General features: G+C 38.2%; 2 protein-coding genes and 1 pseudogene across 4 annotated transcripts; 1 reads left to right on the top strand and 2 right to left on the bottom strand.

The window, feature by feature from the left end:
• Nucleotides 1-4,886: 4,886 nt before the first annotated feature.
• Nucleotides 4,887-13,630, top strand: LOC121761896 (protein TRAUCO-like). Of its 2 annotated transcripts, XR_006042122.1 has the most exons (5): nt 4,887-6,075; nt 7,354-7,593; nt 8,230-8,342; nt 9,348-9,430; nt 13,572-13,630. XR_006042122.1 is itself a non-coding variant. In XM_042157600.1 (4 exons), the coding sequence occupies exons 1-3, from the start codon at nt 4,974-4,976 to the stop codon at nt 8,322-8,324; spliced, it is 1,437 nt and encodes a 478-aa protein (XP_042013534.1). In that variant the 5' UTR covers nt 4,887-4,973; the 3' UTR covers nt 8,325-8,342; nt 9,348-9,589. The 2 variants fall into 2 exon arrangements, 1 of the variants encoding a protein (XP_042013534.1); XM_042157600.1 differs by lacking the exon at nt 13,572-13,630 and having other exon boundaries at nt 9,348-9,589.
• Nucleotides 9,050-9,146, bottom strand: LOC121763137 (annotated as a pseudogene).
• LOC121761895 (ABC transporter G family member 12-like) lies at nt 10,949-18,142 on the bottom strand. Of its 2 annotated transcripts, none has more exons than XM_042157598.1 (9): nt 17,731-18,140; nt 15,254-15,336; nt 13,561-14,022; nt 13,057-13,179; nt 12,857-12,982; nt 12,482-12,766; nt 11,794-12,066; nt 11,612-11,719; nt 10,949-11,552 (listed from the first exon to the last, which is right to left on the bottom strand). In XM_042157598.1, exons 1-9 carry the CDS (start codon nt 17,942-17,944, stop codon nt 11,187-11,189), a joined length of 2,040 nt encoding a protein of 679 aa, XP_042013532.1. In that variant the 5' UTR covers nt 17,945-18,140; the 3' UTR covers nt 10,949-11,186. The 2 variants fall into 2 exon arrangements, with proteins under 2 accessions (XP_042013532.1, XP_042013533.1); XM_042157599.1 differs by having other exon boundaries at nt 11,410-11,573; nt 17,731-18,142.
• Nucleotides 18,143-19,747: the final 1,605 nt, after the last annotated feature.

The following is a 19,747-nucleotide window of genomic DNA, read 5'->3' as shown; positions in this document are numbered from 1 at the left end:
TATCAGATTTCAATGTTTTTTAGTGGGTGGAGGGGGAGGCATGTCCTCATTTCCGCCGGTGTTAGACGTAATACGAGAATGAGATCTATCATCATTGTTGTCCGAGTCCGACGATATTGACACGTCGTACTCGTCATCTTGTTGTTGGGACCACCACCCCTCCCCCCACCTTGATGCATTTCAGCGAGTAGCATGGCGGTCCTATGATCTTCTTTTATCTATAAATATTATATAAGCTGAAGTTTTAATTAGAAACACAACAAAAAAATTAAAAAACTCAATCTTATGAAATTATGAATTGTAAATATAATTTTATTTTTTAGAACTTACTTGCATGCGTTCAGCCGCCACTCGGGAAACCTCTTCCATAACTTCTCGACGACTAGGTCGCTTTGATCTTTGGGGACGACTACTTTGATCTTGGCCATTCCTTTGCCCCGATCACCACGTCCCGGTCCACCACGAGAAGAAGACATAATGCAAAATGAAAGTAGTATGGAATATGGAGTAGAGAGAATGAGGATAGAGAACATAGAAATTAAGATTGAGAAGGAAATCCTTGTTAACACAAGAATGTGGTGAGTAAAAATGATGGGGGAAGTGGGGTATTTATAGAAGTAAAATTGGAAGAAATAAAAAAAATTCAAATTTCAAATTTTTGCCGGTTTACCGCCTGAACCGGCAGTTCAGTCCATGGTTTTTGACGGAAACCGCCAGTTTCTGGCTGAAAACCGGCGGTTTTTGATCGGTTTTCAAGCCTATACACTGCCACCTGAAAAAGGTCCGGAACCGTCGGAAACCGGCGGTTTACGTTAGAAATCGGCGGTTTTCGGCAGAAATCACCGGTTTTTCTGCACACCTAGCCTGATAACCTACGCCCTAGCCGGAATCCTACTGTTGGAAACGCTGAACCACCGGTTCAAACCGCCGGTTACGGTTCACGCTTTTTTTAACCTGAACCGGCCAGCTTGAACTGCCGAACCGCCAGCGCCTGTTACGGTTTGTGAACTGGTGGTTCCAAACCACCGGTTAACTGGCGATCCGGTTCGGTTTGTGCATGCGTACCATTACCTAAAAATAACATTGGAAACAACAAAAATATTGTTAAAAATAAAGCATACTCCATCAACCACCATAAGCGAGTCACTTTCTTTTTTGGGATGTCCCACTATAAGTGAGTTATTTTCCTTCTAAGTAAAAAATTATCTCTCTTACTTTAATTTTCCAATGCTATATTTTTATTTCTCTCATAATTTACCCTCGACTTTAACTCTTTAAATATCAATTTCTTAAATCTCGTGCCTAAAAGAAGTGACTCTTATAGTGGGAAGGATGGAGTACTAAACTTGAAGAGTGGAGTATAATTTTTACTACTCCCTCCGTCCCGGTCTAAGCGAGACGTTTAAATTTTGGCACAAGAATTTAGGTAGTGGTGTTTAGTGAATTAAATTATTGATAATAAAGTAAGAGAAAGTAAAGTAAAAAAGAGAAAGAGAAAGAGAAAGAGAAAGAGAGAAAAAAGTAAGAGGGATGATAAAGTAAGAAAGAGAAAGAGAGAATAAAGTAAGAAAGAAGATAAAGTATGAGATATGAGAGGATAAAGTAGGTGAGATGAGTGAGGTGATTGTTGCCAAAAAAGGAAACGTCTCACTTAAGTTGGGACGTACAAAAAATGAATACGTCTCACTTAGGCTGGGACGGAGGGAATATTTTTTATTGTGAGTGTGAAGTAGGAGTAGAGTAAGAGTGTCCACTATAAGGCGGACAACTCCAATAGCCCCGCCCCCTTTTTTGTCCACAGCCCCAGATTTTTTATCCGCTCCAAAAAAAAAGGTTTTCGCCACTATAGGCGGACACTTCCAATAGCCCCATTTTTTTTTGTTTATTTTAATTCAATTATAATTAAAATTATCGGACTATACGTAATTAGAAAAAAACGGCTATAAGTGAAGAAACTAAAATTAAACACTACATTTTTGTCGTATTAAAGTACTGGAAAAATTATACAAGGTAATATTAATCTATTCAACATCACGATGGTGTTCACACTGCGCCGCCACCTCCCCTACGTGCCCAAACTTCTTCAATCAAATCAGCATGGAGTGCGGTATGTGTTGTGCTCCTGCGCATATCAGTGAAACGTTGAATCAAATATTCATTGCTCCGTGGTACGCCCATATGGATCGGCGCGGAGGCAACACCGTTACTTGTACTTGCGCCATCTTCCGGTGCCCAGTGCTCTGCAGCAAATCCTTCATCTTCTATTATCATATTATGCAATATGATACATGCTAACATAATATTCGTAACATCATCTTCGTGCCAAACTCGTGCCGGGCACCGTATAATGGCCCATCGCGCTTGGAGGACACCAAAAGCTCGCTCAACATCCTTCCTAGCAGCCTCTTGTTTTCGCGCAAAATATTGTTTCTTCGGTCCAACCGGTTGGCGAACTGTCTTGACGAATACGGACCACCGAGGTTATATCCCATCTGCCAAATAGTATCCCTTACTGTACTGCGTGCCGTTGGCTACGAAGTTGATTTTGGGACCCTCCCCCGGTACTCATCATTGAATAGAGGCGATGACTGAAGAACATTGATGTCGTTGTTCGAACCTGCAACACCGAAATACGCATGCCAGATCCACAAACGGTAGTCAGCAACGGCTTCCAGGATCATCGAGAGATGTCTGCATTTGAAACCAGTAGTGAACTGGCCTTTTCACGCCACCGGGCAGTTTCTCCACTCCCAATGATGCTTCCTAACATTCCTGGGAAACCATGAACCGCACCGTGCATATGTAGTAGTCTCTTGCACTCATCAGGGGTGGGCTTTCGTAGGTACTCCCCACTAAATATTTCTCGGATCCCCTTACAAAACTTCCTGAGCACCGTTAGGCTAGTCGTCTCACACATCTGTAGGTATTCGTCGAACATATCAGCCGGTCCGGCGTAGGCAAGCTGCCGTATTGCAGCGGTGCACTTCTGAAGAGTAGACAGCCCGATCCGGCCAGTGCAATCACTTCGGAGGGTGAAGCACCGGTACCGCTCCGCCAAATTCGTTGCTATATAGTTGAAGAACCGTTGCGACATTCTGAATCGCCGACGGAAATCTCGGGTGGATAACGGGGGTTATCCAAAAAGTAGTCCGCCATTAGACGCTGGTGCGCTCTGCTATGGTCTCGTTGGATGGTCTGACGACGAGTAATCGCACGAGGGATCGCGGCCTCCGCGATCTCCGCCGCATCCTCCGCGCCGGCGTCGTTCTGCACCTTTTGAATCAGAGAATTCCACGCCTCGTTCCATAAATCGTCCATTTTAAATACCAATGGAATCCACAAATTTTAGTGAGAGAAAGTATGAGTGAAGAATTGGAATGATGTAAAAATAATGAGTGAAATGAGGTGTATTTATAGGTAAATTAAATTGAATTTTAAAAAAATAAAAAATCGTCCTCGCACATTTCTCGGCGGAAGGCATTCCGCCCTCTTTTTTGTCCGCTTCAGGGCAGACGTCCCGCCCACTATAGACTGCCCCGCCTTCGCTCTCGCCGGGGTGGCCGGCGCGCCTATACTACAGTGGACACTCTAAGGTAGGCATGCACAAACCGACCCGGCCCGGCGGTTAACCGCCGGTTCGGGCCCGCCGGTTCATGAACCGGAACCGGGCCCGGAACCGGCGGGTTGAACCGGCAGAAGGGTTGAAGGGTCGGAAGGGCCGGTTCAGGTTCGGCAATTTATTGAACCTGAACCGGCGGTTCGGCGGTTCGAACCGCCGGTTCAAAGGGTTAAATAGTGTTTCGTAGGTTAGGGGTTCGTAGGGTTCGCGTAGGGGTTTAGTATAGCCGTTGGAACCGGCGGTTCGCGGGGTAAACCGCCGGTTTGTCGGGGTAAACCGCCGGTTCGGGAGCCGGTTTCTGACGGTTCCGGCAACTTTTCAGAGGCTAGGCCGTAGGGTCAGTGTGTAGGCCTGCAAAACCGGTCAGAAGCCGCCGGTTTTCGGTCAGAAACCGGCGGTTTTCTGACGGAAACCGTGGACAACCCGCCGGTTTAGGGTTGAACCGCCATATGTTTTTGTATATGACTATATGCAAAAACAATTACATAATTGTATTTGTATATACTCTAGTCGATGAAGTATATTTCTCTATACGGCTAAATGAGGGAAACTTTTGACAATTCTACTATATTTGTTGATTGTTAGACGAAACTCAACATTTAAAGTTGAATTGCTAAAGGTGTCCTTAATTTAGTTATGTAGAAAGATCTTCTTCGCCGGTTAAGAGTATATATATAATACACTTATACGTTTAAGAACTTCAACATCGTTTCTTGTCATTTGTAATTAGTTCTTCACTAGTAGTCTCATTTGTATTTAAATTTTGTTTAAGACTTCAAGACCGCCATATGTTTTCAATTTATAATTGTTGTAACTTGTAACGTGTAATTTGTAAACATGCAATTTCAATAAAATTGCAACTTTATCCGTATTTTTTTCAATTTTATTTACTCACATTTCATACAAAAAACAAACTTGAAAAGTGTAATGTAAGTTGATTAAAATTGAAAAGTTGAAAAATGCAAAAAAAAAAAAAAAACAATTCGTCGAACCGTCGAACCGGCCCGGAACCGGCGGTTCAAGCCGAAAACCGGCGGTTTTAAACCGCCCCGTAACCCGCCGGTTTTTTGAACCGGAACCGGAACCGCCGGGAGCTAGGCAGGCCGGTTCAGGTTCATACATTCCCCGACCCTTGAACCGCCGGTTCATGACCCTGAACCGGCGGGTTTCGACCCTTGTGCATGCCTACTCTAAGGGATCCGCTCCGACGTCAAACGGCCCCCTTTTAAGAAATTTGCCTCAGACTATAAATTAAGTACATCAGAGGTTTCGCACGCTCCCTCATAATTTAGTGCATTGCTCTGCTCTGCTCTGCTCTGCTCTTATCTTATCTCTTGTTTTCACTCCAATTCCAATGGATGCCCTTCAGGCCACCTACACAGAGGATGACGACGAAGCAACCAACGCCTCCCCTTCTCCACCCTCGCCCGCTGCCGCCCTCGATGTAGGACCCACCACAACCCCCACCAAATTGCCTGAAAACGGAATCAAGGAGGAGCCAGACGCCGCTGCCGTAGACCCCTCCGAAGATGTTTCGTCTGAAGAAGCTTCCGTTTACGGAACTCCACCGCAAGCCCTAGACCCCGATCTCCCCGATTCGCGCAATTCCCCAAATCTCCCCTCTGAATTGGAACTCCAGGGCAACGAATTGGACGAGGAAGACCATGAGCCCTCTCCTAAAAAGCAGAAGCACCTATCCGACCTGCCGGAACCCCCCGCCGCCGCAATTGAAATCACGCAACCGCCCTCGACGGCCGACGCAGCCGCCCCTCCGCCACAGGACGGGAAGCCCCTCGCCCCCAAATCGTCCGGCAAAAAATCGAAGAAGAAGAGCAAGGACGTGTGGACCACCACCACTAGGAAAGGGAAGAAGAAGGCAAAGCAAGCCTCCAATGGCAACCACAATTCCAAAAATCCTGTGAACGGGGCCGCCTTGGCTGAAGATAGAGTGTTCATATCTCCAATCCCTAGGTTTCCCGACAAAAACGACGATGTCCCGGAGCTCGACATCTGCCTCTCGAAGGTTTACAAGGCGGAGAAGGTTGAGCTGAGTGAGGATAGAATGAGTGCAAGCAGCACAAAGGGGTACAGGATGGTTAGGGCTACGAGGGGCGTGACCGAAGGCGCGTGGTATTTTGAGATTAGAGTTGTGCATTTGGGAGAGACAGGGCACACGAGGCTGGGGTGGTCGACTGAGAAAGGGGACCTGCAGGCCCCAGTTGGATACGATGCTAATAGCTTTGGTTATAGGGATATTGATGGAAGTAAGGTGCACAAGGCCTTGAGAGATAAGTATGCGGATGAAGGTTACAAGGAAGGAGATGTTATAGGTTTCTATATCAATTTACCTGATGGAATGTCGTATGCGCCTGACCCTCCGCGGTTGGTTTGGCACAAGGGGCAGCGCTACATTTGTGCCCCCAATGCTAAGGAGGATGCACTAAAAGTTGTGCCTGGTTAGTACTTCATGGTTTTAAGCTGCACAAGTACATTTTTCTCGAGAATGATTGTTGACATGAGTGTATTTTGTTCCATTTTACTTAAATGTGTGTAAAATTGATTTAGCTTTCTGCCTGGTGTGCTGATGTAGGCTTGTACTCCAATGTGCATCTTTGATTGGTTTAGTGAACATACTTAGAGGTTTAGGTAATAGGATGGTGAAAGTTATTGTTTACTCAATGGTCATTCTGCTATCCGGTTAATTTTTTTTGTGGGGGTAACGTCTCATATTAGGTGTCCTATAGAATCTGGTGAACTAGGACTAGGAAATTGGTAATGATTAGAGCTCCCTATCATAGTGTTTTGCTAAATGCTGGGTGAATGAAGATATACCATTTCTTCTTTATATATCCTCCGCATCACCCTTGATGTAAAGTGGTCCTTATATGGAGCATAAAATAAATAATTATGGTGTTTGTCATGTGATATCAACTTCTTGTTTCATTGTTGATTTGTAAATTGCCTGGCTAAATGTCTGTTAAGATAGCAATTAGGAAATTCTAGTTATTGCATTTGATGCCTTGTTTTCTATCTGGTTCAATCACTTTGAAGTTCTTAGTATAACTAGTTTGTTGGAATCCGGTGTTTAAAATCTTATTTTGGAAGCAGAAAAACCTTTAAAGTGATAGCAACTTGTGTGTTCTATTTGGAGTGCAATTTAATTAGCAATAAGAAATGGAATGCCTGATGCCCTCTACATCCTTTTGATGTGAATCATGTCTAGAATGCCTCTCCACTGCAAATTGGCACATATATATGCCTTTTTTTGGAAGTTCATGTGTAATGAAGGGCTCTTTTGTAGAGAAATCTAGTTTGTTTCATTATGTCCCTATTCAGAGGTGCTGGGCACGTTTACAGCTTTGCTCTTTTAGAGAAAAGCCTAGAATGGTCTTTTTAGCTAGACATCAAGGCTCAAAGCCATTAGCAAAAGAGTGATACGTCTTGTATTGTAATTTTGTAATGCATGAGAACTATCCATTTCAAATGAATGTTAGCGGTGCTGCAGTCGGAAAAAATGAGGTTGAAGTGCTTACATCACAACAAAAGCCAAATAAGTGTGTACTTCCTTTTTTTAATAAATCAACATTTTTCCTGGACACTTCAACTAATAATACCTTTTGGCTTAAATGTATGCAGTACTGTAGTGTAGTCGTGGGCTGTGGCTCGAAATTTGTGTTACATTTTTGTTTGCAGTTATTCTGGTATTCATTTAAACAGTTGCATTTTATATGCAGGGAGTGAGATATCATATTTCAAAAATGGTATATGCCAAGGGGTTGCTTTCACGGATCTCTATGGTGGTCGTTACTATCCTGCTGCTTCCATGTACACCCTCCCTAACCAACCACCTTGTGCTGTTAAGTTCAATTTCGGTCCTGACTTTGAAAGGTTTCCTGAAGACTTTGGTGACCGTCCTTGTCCGAGACCTATGGTTGAAGTTCCATATCAAAGTTTTGATGACAGAGTTGAGAATGGTGTGTCCACTGAGAAAACTATTGGATAAAAATTGGTTCCCATATTTGTCAAATGATTGGGAATGATAACTTGATTTAGATTTTGTTGTATTTTCTCATTTCTGTTGACAACTTGACTAACAGTTTTAGTTTTGAGCTTAGCTTTCCTTATAGACAAAACTCAAAATCTTTTGCCTTTCCCATTGTGGGTGGATTAAAGGATGAAGTGGCAACCGATGGGAATGATATGCCCTTTCACCATTTTTTCATAAATTCAAAGCTTCAGCTCCTTTATTAACTATTGTGTCATCTTTATCTGTACAAAAGTGGCTTGACATATTTTATTCTTCCTAGCATGTCATCCTTTCAGAATATCTGCAATTCCACTTTGATTTCTTTTACTTTGCTAGGTAGCTGCACAATTAAAGCTCATTTCTGTATGGTGATTACATTGCCTAAATCTTAATTATCTCTTCTTAGAATGGAGGGCCATAGGGATAAGAAAGGAAAGGATTAAATCTTGAAAAATTAGAACCATGAAGATGGTATTTTTCAGTAAAATTGTTGCAGTTTGGCCCTCTTATTGTGTTAAAAGTAAAGGAGAGGTGGGGATGCTTGGTGAACCCTACATGATAAAAGCTTTCTTTGTGATTACAGGTAGTCCAAGGAATATTACTCGAATGTCCCCTATGTTCAAAGTGATAAAAGAAGAAAATAGTAATATTGACGAAGCTGCTGAAATGTCTGGTTAAGCTTGAGCATGCTCTGAGGTTGGTGGTGTTTCATTCATGAAACTACTTGGGTCATATATCTTACTGAGTCTTTTCCTAACTGCATGAACCACACTCGTGTGAAACCATTCTGTAGAGTCCAATTAGGTTTGTAGATATACATATATAGCTTCAAGGGTGGGTCTTGCATGTCCTGCATCCTTGCCTTGGAGCACTGACTTGTTGGTGGGCTGTGATTTATACATATGTTACTTTCAAGTTGATAGTCTTTTTGGTCCAAAATGATTCAGTTTTGCTTCAATACACTCCCTCAGTCCCAAAATAAAATTGTCCACTTTTGCCATTTTGGTTCGTCCCCTAGAATTAGCACACTTACATTTTTGGTAATTCTTCATTTCTAGTGAGGTGTGCTTTATTCTCAACTAACAATACTTCAACCACTTTTTTTTTCTATCTCCCTCCCACTTTACTAATTTCTAAAATCCGTGTCGTTTCCAAATTTTCAATTTTCAATTTTCAATCCGTGTCGGATCCTCTTGACCAAAGTTGAAAATTTGCAATTATATTTAAGCTTGTGCATTTATTCCCTATATCCAAAGTTTGTGTGCAAAATCAAAATATTCCAAAATTTGTGTGCTAGCTATCAAGAACCTTTTTTAAAAATAAATTGCACAAGTAAAACGATGTCACTCTGATGGATTCGTTCCATGTCAGATTCAATTTTAGAAAAAGTTACAATAATTTGTATTTATTCTAACCATTTCTCGATTTAGGTGTGTCATCCTTGAGTCATGCTAATCTTCTATGTATCGTTCCAATTGTCCAAAGGGACAATAATCTGTAATTATTCGTAAGTTTGAAAATGTTCATTTGCATATTATCATAGCGAATGTAATTATGTTATGCTAACTAAAAGGGCGATGTAGATTAGTAAGATGGTCAACTATGATTGAAAAGGTTAAGACAAAATTGAAAATGAGGACGAGATGAGCAAGTGGTGATGATTTTAATATGCATGACAATCTTGTTACTTGTTCTTTGCAGCTCGGTTTGATTCAACTTGAAGTGAAGAGCTTCAAACACTGATACACCCGGTGTTTGGTTGGCCTACGCGGTTATACATAGAGGTGCGTGTACTCGTGTATGTGCCATTTTCAAAATTACCTCTTTTTGTTATTTACTTTCTGAGCTCCTAGCTACATAACGTGGATTAATCATGTATGGAATAGTGTAAGACTTAGTAACTAAATTGGAAGTATTAAAGGATTTTCACATTTGCTGATTAATTCCACATTATGTCCGTGGTTGGTTGTTTTGTGTCTGCCTAATTCAGATCTGGCGTTAGGTTTTTTATGCTTATAGGACGCTGAAATTTCGGGTTGTGTGTGCAACCTTTTGCCCAAGCTTTTACTAAAAATTATGATTATATTGAGATAATTGCAATTTAAACCCCAATTTTGGATCTTGTAGCAAATTAGATCCAATCTTTAAAGTGCATTAACATTGTCATAATCTTTTGGGTTGTTGAAGTTAGTTACCATTTTTGTCTGAGTTTGGAGTTGAGATTTAAACATCTATTCAAAATCAAAATTTGAGTGAGGGGTTTTGAAGGAGCCTATTGTTTCATCCTCGTGTAGCCATTTGAAGTCTGATGGTTGGGTAATTTAGTCGGGTTTGGAGTCAATGTCACCGAGTTTGAGGTTTTATGTTGTTTGAGTTACAATTCCAACTTCCGATGAACAAATTTGTAACAAGGGAGGAATTAAGACAAAGAATGAACTTCAAACTGCATTGAGTTTTGATGTTAGATAAATGTTTAAATTTATGTTCTAACCGTGCAAGAAAATAGTCCGTCCGTCTACGAGAACTATACAAAGTTTTTTTTAGCACATTTTAAGAAAATATTTGGTGGGGGTTGGTGGATGTATTTTTAGGTGATAACCAATACTATTACGTAGAAAAAGTGTGTGTGTGTGTGTTCTCAAAATAGTAAGTGTTTGTAAGGTTGAGATATGAAGTATATTGTGATTTCATGTCATAAAAAACAAGAAAACTTGTGTATTAGGGCATCAACAACCCCCTCTTGGGGCAAGGCCCCAAGTCTTTGCCACGTTATCATTCCCCTTATTTTCTGCGCCAATCCATGACTCCCACAACCCTGCAAGCCTTCAGGTCACAAATATTAAATTGCACTATTCACATTTACAAACTATTTTAATCGTAAATTGAAAACGTTGGGGGATAAGGATGGTGATTAACCTTGGGCTTTCATGTACAAATGTACAATGGGTCATTTTTCTAAAGAAATGTATATCAATAAGCTAGGTCGAACTATAAAGAACGATATAGTGAATTCAATTGTATAAACATATGATTTTTGGTAAACTACCACAATACGTATTAAAGTTAGAGAGAATGATAACTAAGTAAGAAAATTATTAAATCAACTATAGTAGCAAATGAGATATTAAAAGATAAAAATCAGCCTCAAATAAAGCAACATAAATAATCACATATTACCACCGTCCATTTATCATCGGCGAAAATTAACCATTTCTCTCATCAGAATTTATACATCCTAGTTAATGACGCCAAACTCAGATTTTGAACTGGCCATTTCTTATTAAGTCTTACTACATGAAATGTATTTCTGATATCTCAATGAGTTATATGACAAAACAAATTAATTTGCAACAAAAATTATTCATATAAAGTCCTATACATTTAGCTACCAGGTAGAGAAGTGATATGAACACTAGATATTGAATCTAGATAGAGGTTCGTCAAACTAAGAAAATAATATGCATCGCTATAATATTAACTGAGAGTGGAAATGCGAGTGTATATTGTAAACGAAACAAAGCAATGCAAAGCAAAGCCTGGCTAGGTTGAATGAAGTGGAGAATTGAGGCCCTCTTGAGAAGACAAGGAATGGATAACGTGATGCCTCTTGGAAGAGAAGGGCGCTGGCGCCTTTCGAAAGGAAGGCCGCCGTCTGAGATGGTGAAGAGTCCTCTTTGTATAGTAAGTATGAAACACCGGAATAGCTCTCTCCTTCAGCTTAAGAATAAAAAGGAATAGGAGTCTGTAGGCCAAGAGAATAGCTGCAACGGCGCCCAAATCCCACCATTTGGAGTGGTTTAATGGTATCCCGAGCAACGAGGTTAGAACATATTCCCCCTTTAGTTTCGGCTGTCCCGCCACCATACCCTCGAACTCCATCCCGATCATGTCGTTTTTATAGGCCCCCTGCGTTTCATAAAATCGTCACTTTAGGATATGTGAGAATTTAGGGTTATGAATCTTACTTGTAAGCCCCAAGCCATGTAGTTGATGTAGGAGACGGGATATTTCCAGAATATAACGGGAAGATCGGGAAGCAGCCGGAAAAAACCAGCTGTAGCCATCATGATGCCCTAAAACAAGACGTTCGATTTAGGCGTTTTGGCGAATGGTTCGATGAACGAAGAAGAGAATTATATGTACTTACAATGAAACCTGCGCCGACAACAACGCCCATCAAGAAATTGGGGACGAGGGCAGCGACCACCATCATGCAACTTTCAACGACAGAGACGGAGAGATGAAGGTCGATGAAAGCGTACATGAAGTGGGAGAAGCCAGGGTGGTACTTCACCATCGAGTATGTGATAGACACCGAAGTCAGTGACATCACAGCCAAGAAAGGAAAAGAAGAGATGAAGTTAGATAGTATGAACACTCCTACACCATAATGTCCGTTGAGCCTTTCTTTGCAAAATACCTGTTTACATAACAAAATAGGTATGAGTTTGCGGTTAGTTTTTCAATCATCCTTTGAAATGAAGGTTAACGCATAACGCAGAGATGTTCACTACAAAAAGACGGGATTTACCAACGACTTGATATGCATCATGGTTTACCAACGGAATACTGACAGGTATTATGTTGCCAAATTTTCCGGCTGATTTACCGACAGACATGGATGTTGGAAAAATTAACAACGGAAGCCACCATCGGTAAACTTTTCATCCATTTTTTAAAAATATACGGTAAAGTTTAAATAATAGCGTTGTGTCGGAATGTCTGACGGTAATGTTCTGACGGGGTAAATTTTTCTGAGACAAGGGTATTGAGACGGTTTGTGTTCGTTGGTAAATCCCACCTTTTTATTGTGGTTGTTAGAAATGTGAACTTACCTTAATTTCTTCAATGAAGGATGGGAAGCCTCCAATGGCCATGAATGTCATAAAACCAGACACAAATCCACCACATGCCCCTCTAGCAAGAATGGCATGGTAACCGGATCCAACGTCATGGAAGACTGAGCCCACACAAAGAGACACCACTATATAGATAACAATACGCAGCCAGTAATACCCAAAATCTCTACACATGTTTGTGAAGGAACGCTTTGTCAATGTTCTAAGTTGCTTACGCCACGTTGCTTGACTCCCTCTACTTTCCTCATAACAAAATCCTTCCTGCAGTCAGTATGTATAAAAGTATAATCACTCATATATATATATACTTGCATTATCCCAATGACATATATCTAGTTTTCAAACACTCACAGTAACACAAAATTCTCTGATCTTAGCTCGGACTCTTTCTGTGAGTTTCGAATTTTGGTATTTGTGTAGAAGCCTCGCTCTGATCTCTGTTGTTGTTAAATTGGGAGAGATCCCATCTTCTATATTCTGCGAGAGAAAGTTGTATGTATTAGTGTGTAGAATGGTAAAGCAAAGTAAGAGTAAAGAGGCCCAAAAATTACTCTTATTCTCTGTGATCCCATCAATGCAGTGTTTACGTAATCGAAGTCTGAGTTAATACAACGAAGATAATGATCAGAAGGGCTTCGCATCTGGGGACATGGGAATCCGGCCTCAGCAAAGAACTGCAGTAGCATCAGTAAATAAACAGTTGAGTCAATACTGATAAACTATCATTTTGATAGTAGCCAAATTAATCTTCAAAACATATAAGTACTACTAGCCACTTTCATGGTGAAGAAGCAATATTGGCCTAATTTAGTTGTACTACTAATAGTAGAACTTACAAATGTGATGCCGAGTTGGTGGTATGGATGAATAGTAGTACAGAGGTGTATTACTGTGACGACATGGACAACTAAACGATAATGTTCTAAGCCCATGTAAACTAAATTGCGAAGTGCAATAAATTAGTCATATAACAAATTTGAAGTTTTACCCTAGATATATGAGGATTCTTTTATGATATCAATATCTATGGAGATGGATGTTGATGGATTTCGTACCTCAACCGCAGGTTCCGCCTCTCCGAAGTAGATGGTTTCACCGGAGGAGAGCAGCAAGAGATCATCAAAGAGAGAGAAAACCTCAGTGCTGGGCTGGTGAATGGAGGTGATAATGGTTCTGCCTCGGTGTGCTATGCTCCTGAGAGCCTGAACGACGAAGAAAGCCGAGGCACTGTCAAGACCAGTGGTTGGCTCATCAAGGAACAGAAGACGCGGCTGCGTTATGATCTCGAGGGCGATGCTGAGCCTCTTCTTCTCGCCGCCGCTGATCCCTCTGAGATGCCAGTTTCCAACGAGGTGATCCGCACAGTCTCCCAATCCCATTTCGGCTATGGTGTTTTGTACGATATCGGCCATCTCTTGCTTTGTAAGGCTGCTTTGAAGCCTGAGGGATGCTGAGTATGCGATGCTTTCTTTCACCGTTAGAGTCCCCATTAGCACATCTTCTTGCGTTACATAAGCCTGCATGAAGTTTGGTCAAATTTACGAGATTCACCCCTCAACTTTAAAAATCAACCGAAAGAAAGTATGAAGTATGAATTTGTTTGCAATATATTATTGATGTTTTTCAACTAATTGATGACGTTTTCGTTACGAATAGACGACATCCTTACTCACTGACAGTGGCACCCACGTACGATTTCTTGGCTGCCGATGTGCCACATCAGATACAATTTCAATGGTATGTTTTAGTTTTGGAGGGTAAATTTTATCTTTACTTTATAGTAGAGGTTGTAGAATTACTATTTACACTATATGGGGCCCTAAAAATATTGAAATTCGGTATTTGTTCACAAGCTGGATGGTTAGTCACTCCAGTCAAATAAAAAGCCATATCAACAGTTATGGAAAGATAAATTCATATGCATTAATTCGAAAAGAGTATGAATTGAAATCAAATTAACTTAAGTTCTATTTTGAAATGAAATTATAAGTCAATTTGAGAACTCAGCAGAAAATAAACTTTTATTTTACACTTGCAATACTTTAATAATAGTTCGTTTGTTAAGAGTATTTGAGATGACTTTTTCTCAACCATGGTTTTGGAAATTAACATCTTAAATGCTACTGGAATTACATCCTTTTCTTTAATCTTTTATACTCCATTGAATTTTTAATTGTGTATGATGCAGTCTTTTTATTACCTTGGCTTACCCAAACAACTTTATTTTATAGAAAAATTACCACAAAGTAAAAATAAATATGGAGGCACAATTATGCTAACAGTTAGACATATATTGATCAATGGATTTAAATATTTGTTGAATCATCAGAGACCCCGCAATTTAGTATTACTGCACAACATTTAAGATGTTGCAACTTGCAACCGATTTCTGAGAATTCAACTACCCATACTAAGAATTAATTGGTTCTGTCTACTCAAATAATAAAGCTTAATTAATAGCTTCAATATTCCAAAGAATTCCCTTGTGAGGAATCATTCTATCCATATTTATTTCTCATATATATTAATATACCCAACAACAAATTCAATACACTGTGCACCGCATGACTCCGATCTCTCCCTCTTGTATGCCTCTTGAGTTATACATTATTTAATTATGTTAAATGATCATATATATTTAATAATAAAATCAGTAAATCACTAAAAATAAGCTATTTGCATGAATGGCTCATTCAATTTTTTGTTTATTGGTTTGTGCAACTCTTAACAAGTAATATTATTACTTACAACATTGCCGTAGTGAAGACTCTTTTTTATTTTTCCATTGAGAAGAACTTTCCCAGACATGACCACATTTCCAGAAAGCCTGCCTGCAAATATCAAATGCACGATAAATTATGTTAGATACATATTTAATGCAAAGCTTCATATATAGTAATTCAAATTCAACCACCACAATTAAACGACTCCAAAAGGTGTCAAAAAGTTTGAACAATTGTTGCAGCAGCAGCAGAAGGCCATATGACAAGTGTGAATGTCTTTCTCGACTCGGCAAAAATGGTCAAGCAAAACTGTCTCAAAGTTCAATCATATTAATGAATGCCCTTCCCATGTAATACTTCCCTTCGTCCCAGTTTAAGAGTAAGATTTAGTTATGACACAGTTTTAAGAAATTGGTGGAGTATGTAATAAATGAAGTGAGATATTGGTTGTTGAAGTGCGTAATAATTGAAGTGAGGTAGTGGAAAGTGAGACCCTTTTGACTTTTTGTGTGTTTAGGATTTTGTTTTGTTTTATTTTTACGAAAGTAATGACATTTGAGTGTAAATTTCATCAACAATGAGGTTAAATTTTATGTCCAAATATAGTAGATTCTAAATGTGACTCTTAAACTGGGACGGACTTAAATGGCAAAATGTGACTCTTAAACTGGGACGGAGGGAGTATTATTTTGTTCACTTCTATTGTGTTACTTTTGAACCAATACTAATTATTTTAACATGTTACAAATACAAAATGTAATTAAATTTTTGATAGAAAAATCACTATAGAATCAAACTTGGAATTTTCTTTAAACTAATCCTATATATTTCGCTTTTACTCCCTCCGTTCAAAAAATGTTGTCCATATTTGACTCGGTACGAGTTTTAAGAAATGTGAAGAAAAATTAGTGGAAAAGTTAATGGAATGTAGACCCCATATTTATATATTAGTTTTATAATAGAATGTGAGTGTAATGAGTTGGTGGAAAGTAGAGTCCATTTACCAAAAATGGAAAAAAACAAAGTGGACAACATTTTACGGACGGACTGAAATGACAAAATTGGACAACATTTCACGGACATGGGGAGTATCTATTATTAATAATTTAATATTTCGCAATCAAAATATATATTCACAGTTTTACAAAAATCAATTAAAAGCAGTGGATTAAATGATAATGATGCCATAATATAAAAAAGAGGGTTCAAATATAATAAAATAAAGTAAATGGACCATTTGAGTATTTGACAGAATTAATTTGGCAGGACTCCATCTTTAATAAAAAGAGAGCCAAAATTCAACATAATACACATGCAAAAGTTAGCTACTCCATTAAAATCGACTACTGATTACCACGTTTATATATCTTGTTCAATTAATTAAGATTATTAAAACAGAGTACTATAAAATATAAATTCCAAAAAATGAGTGCATATCATGTGACTGTCAACCGTTAATAGAAAGCATATTAAATGCTTCTTTAAAGCGTCGGACAAATAAATAAATAGAATAGCGTTGAATAGTTAATATGTTCAGTATGCTAGATATTTTACCTGCTCATGCCTATTAGCACATGCCTTGCTTTTCCAGAATTTGTTATGAACAATTACTTGATTTTATGTCCCACTATTAGATAATTGTAGCATATATTTTTACTTACCCGTAGTACTCTATTAGTGTCAATTATCAATAAATAATACTACAAGCATGGTAGACTTTCTATTTAATTAATACTATGCATTATGTCAAAGTTAAATTAAATACAATTATGGGTGTTAGGATATTATATAATACAACCTCCTAAATAAGCCATTTGGGGATGACATGAGTTTTAACATATACTCCCTCCATCCGCAAAATGTTATCCATGTTTGACTCGGCACGGGTTTTAAGAAATGTGAAGAAAAGTGGATGGAAAAGGTTAGTGGAATGTAGGCCCCACATTTATGTATTAGTTTTATAATAGAATGCGAGTGTAATGAGTTAGTGGAAAGTGAGATTCATTTACCAAAAAAAAAAAACTGGACAACATTTCATGGATGGACCAAAATGACAAAATTGGACAACATTTTAATGACGGAGGAAGTAATTAGTAAAGTAAGACAGAATTAGAAAAATAGTAGAAATAATGTACTAGTAGAGTACATAAATGACAAATTAAAAGAAAAGGAGAAAAAGTTTCCAGAATATGGACTGACAACAAAAATTTCAACCTATTTTGATTGGACAGAGCAGAAAGCTTAATGCATGGTTTCAGTTGAACTTAACAAAAATTTTGAGGTGATAATATTCATGTTTTCTTATAGATATAAGTTGAAATCTTTTGTTAAATTTTTCAATAAAAACAATAGCAAGTTTAGTCTCCCACAAATAGGTCATAAAACAAAATATGCAAGACGACAAACACAATCAAGTTGCTAACACATTCATTCAACTATTTAGGTTGAGGATTCGAGTCATTACAGAAACGTGCAATCTATGCAAGAAATGTAGAGAGATACCTGCAAGAGCATCTAGAAAAGTGGACTTGCCGGAGGCGGAAGGGCCCATAACAGCCATGATTCGGCCGGGAAGGGCATAACCTGTTAAGGCATTGATGAGCCTTCTGGTGGGGCCGTTTCCGGAGTTTGGGAGCAGCGCCGTCAAGTCCTCCCAAGCTAGGAACACAGCCGCTCCACCGCGAAGCTCTGGAGCAGCTGATATTTCTATCTCCATATATATTCAATTTCAGTCTCAACAATGAACAATGTATGGGTGTTGGTGTTCCTATTAATAAACCAAACACAATGAGCTTTGGATGTTGTGATTTGGATGGGTGAATGAAGGGATACACATATACTTGAGTGCTGCCATCAATGGCGTTGCAGAGAGATAGTGAGGGAAAGCCACCTAATTTTACTACCCCAATTTAGGGGCCAAATCTTATCTTAATATTCTGAGTTCGATGAATATTAATTCATATAAAACAAGTAATTCATAAAAATATTTCTCAATGAGACATACTTGGACGCAAACACTTCCTCTAACACGTTTGAGATAAGACTTCAGAGATTTGATAGCCGAAGGAATTGCAACACTTGAGGCATCATTTGATAGCTATGTTATGTTTCGACTAGACATGATACAAATAGTGATAGTTATCATAGTTTCGATTAGTTAATTTATCTTGATTGAGTGTTTGGTAGCTAAGGATAATTGTGAGTTATCCTATTTAGATGTTTGGCACAACAAGTTACAAATAAAGATAAAAATTAGAATTGTCAAAATTATCCTCATTAATTTAATTTAATGATTAAAATATCCCATGTTGCCTTAATTTTGAGTGGTTTTGGCAATTTGTTGACGATGAAAAATATCCAAGCATACCATTTCTTATTATATAAAATTCTAAAAATGGAGTACATAATAAATATAATCATAACTTAAATATTTTATTTTTATTTTTTATTATATAAATTTATTTATATGAAAATATTCAAGCATACCATTTCTTATTACGTAAAAATGCTAAAAATGAGAAATTAAATAAATATGACCATAACTATATTTGTTACTTTTATTTTTATTATATATTTTAGGCAAAACATATCCTTAAGTCATTGTACTTTGATTGTTTATTTTACAAGGTCCTTATACAATTTTTTCATTTTAGTAAGTCCTTGTGCTTTTATAATCGATATATTCCAATCCTTATTTAACGGAACCGTTAACTTTTCCGTTATAAAATAACACATCATATGTTAATTATTTAAATATATTTCACCTAATATCCTAGTTGGAAAATATGAAAATAACATAAATATAAAAAAAAGATAAAAACAAAAACAAAAAAACTAAAGAATTCCAAATCGTTAAAAGAAATTTGTTGTTTGATTATTTGAAATTCGAATATTAATTTATATTTGGTTCCAATGATATATTTGGGAGCCAACGAAGCCGTGGCGCCGGTGACGAGGACGGAGAAGCCGTGGGGGCGGCGGATTTGGGCGGAGGAGCGGACGACGGATCTTTTTTTTATGTTATGTTCATATTTTCCAACTAGGATATTAGGTGGAATATATTCAAATAATTAATATATAATGTGTTATTTTATAACGGAAAAGTTAACGGTTCCATTCAAATAAGGATTGTAATATATCGAATATAAAAGTACAAGGACTTAAGGATGTGTTTTGCCTATATTTTGTGTAATTAAATATACCCAAGAATACCATAGTTTAGCATTTCTCACCGTACATTAATTATATGAATAATTATATAGTTTATTTTTTATTATTGCACATCATTAATTACATTAATCATTATTTGTTATATTGAAATATAATTAAAGTATGTATTTGTATAAATATAGTGTGTATATATATGGCTATACATAGAATTGATGGGTAAAATTGTATTTTTCTAAAACTAACTAGGTTGACTAGATATGTAACCTATGCAAATGGGTAGTTACATTGTTACTTGAAACATAGGCTTTTTAAGTGGACTTTGTCCAGGCCGGATACAAAACACGGGTCA

Source organism: Salvia splendens, chromosome 13, assembly GCF_004379255.2.
Source record: "Salvia splendens isolate huo1 chromosome 13, SspV2, whole genome shotgun sequence".
NCBI lineage: Eukaryota > Viridiplantae > Streptophyta > Magnoliopsida > Lamiales > Lamiaceae > Salvia > Salvia splendens.
The sequence above is the reverse complement of the archived record's forward strand: the minus strand, read 5'-3'. Positions and strand labels throughout refer to the sequence as shown.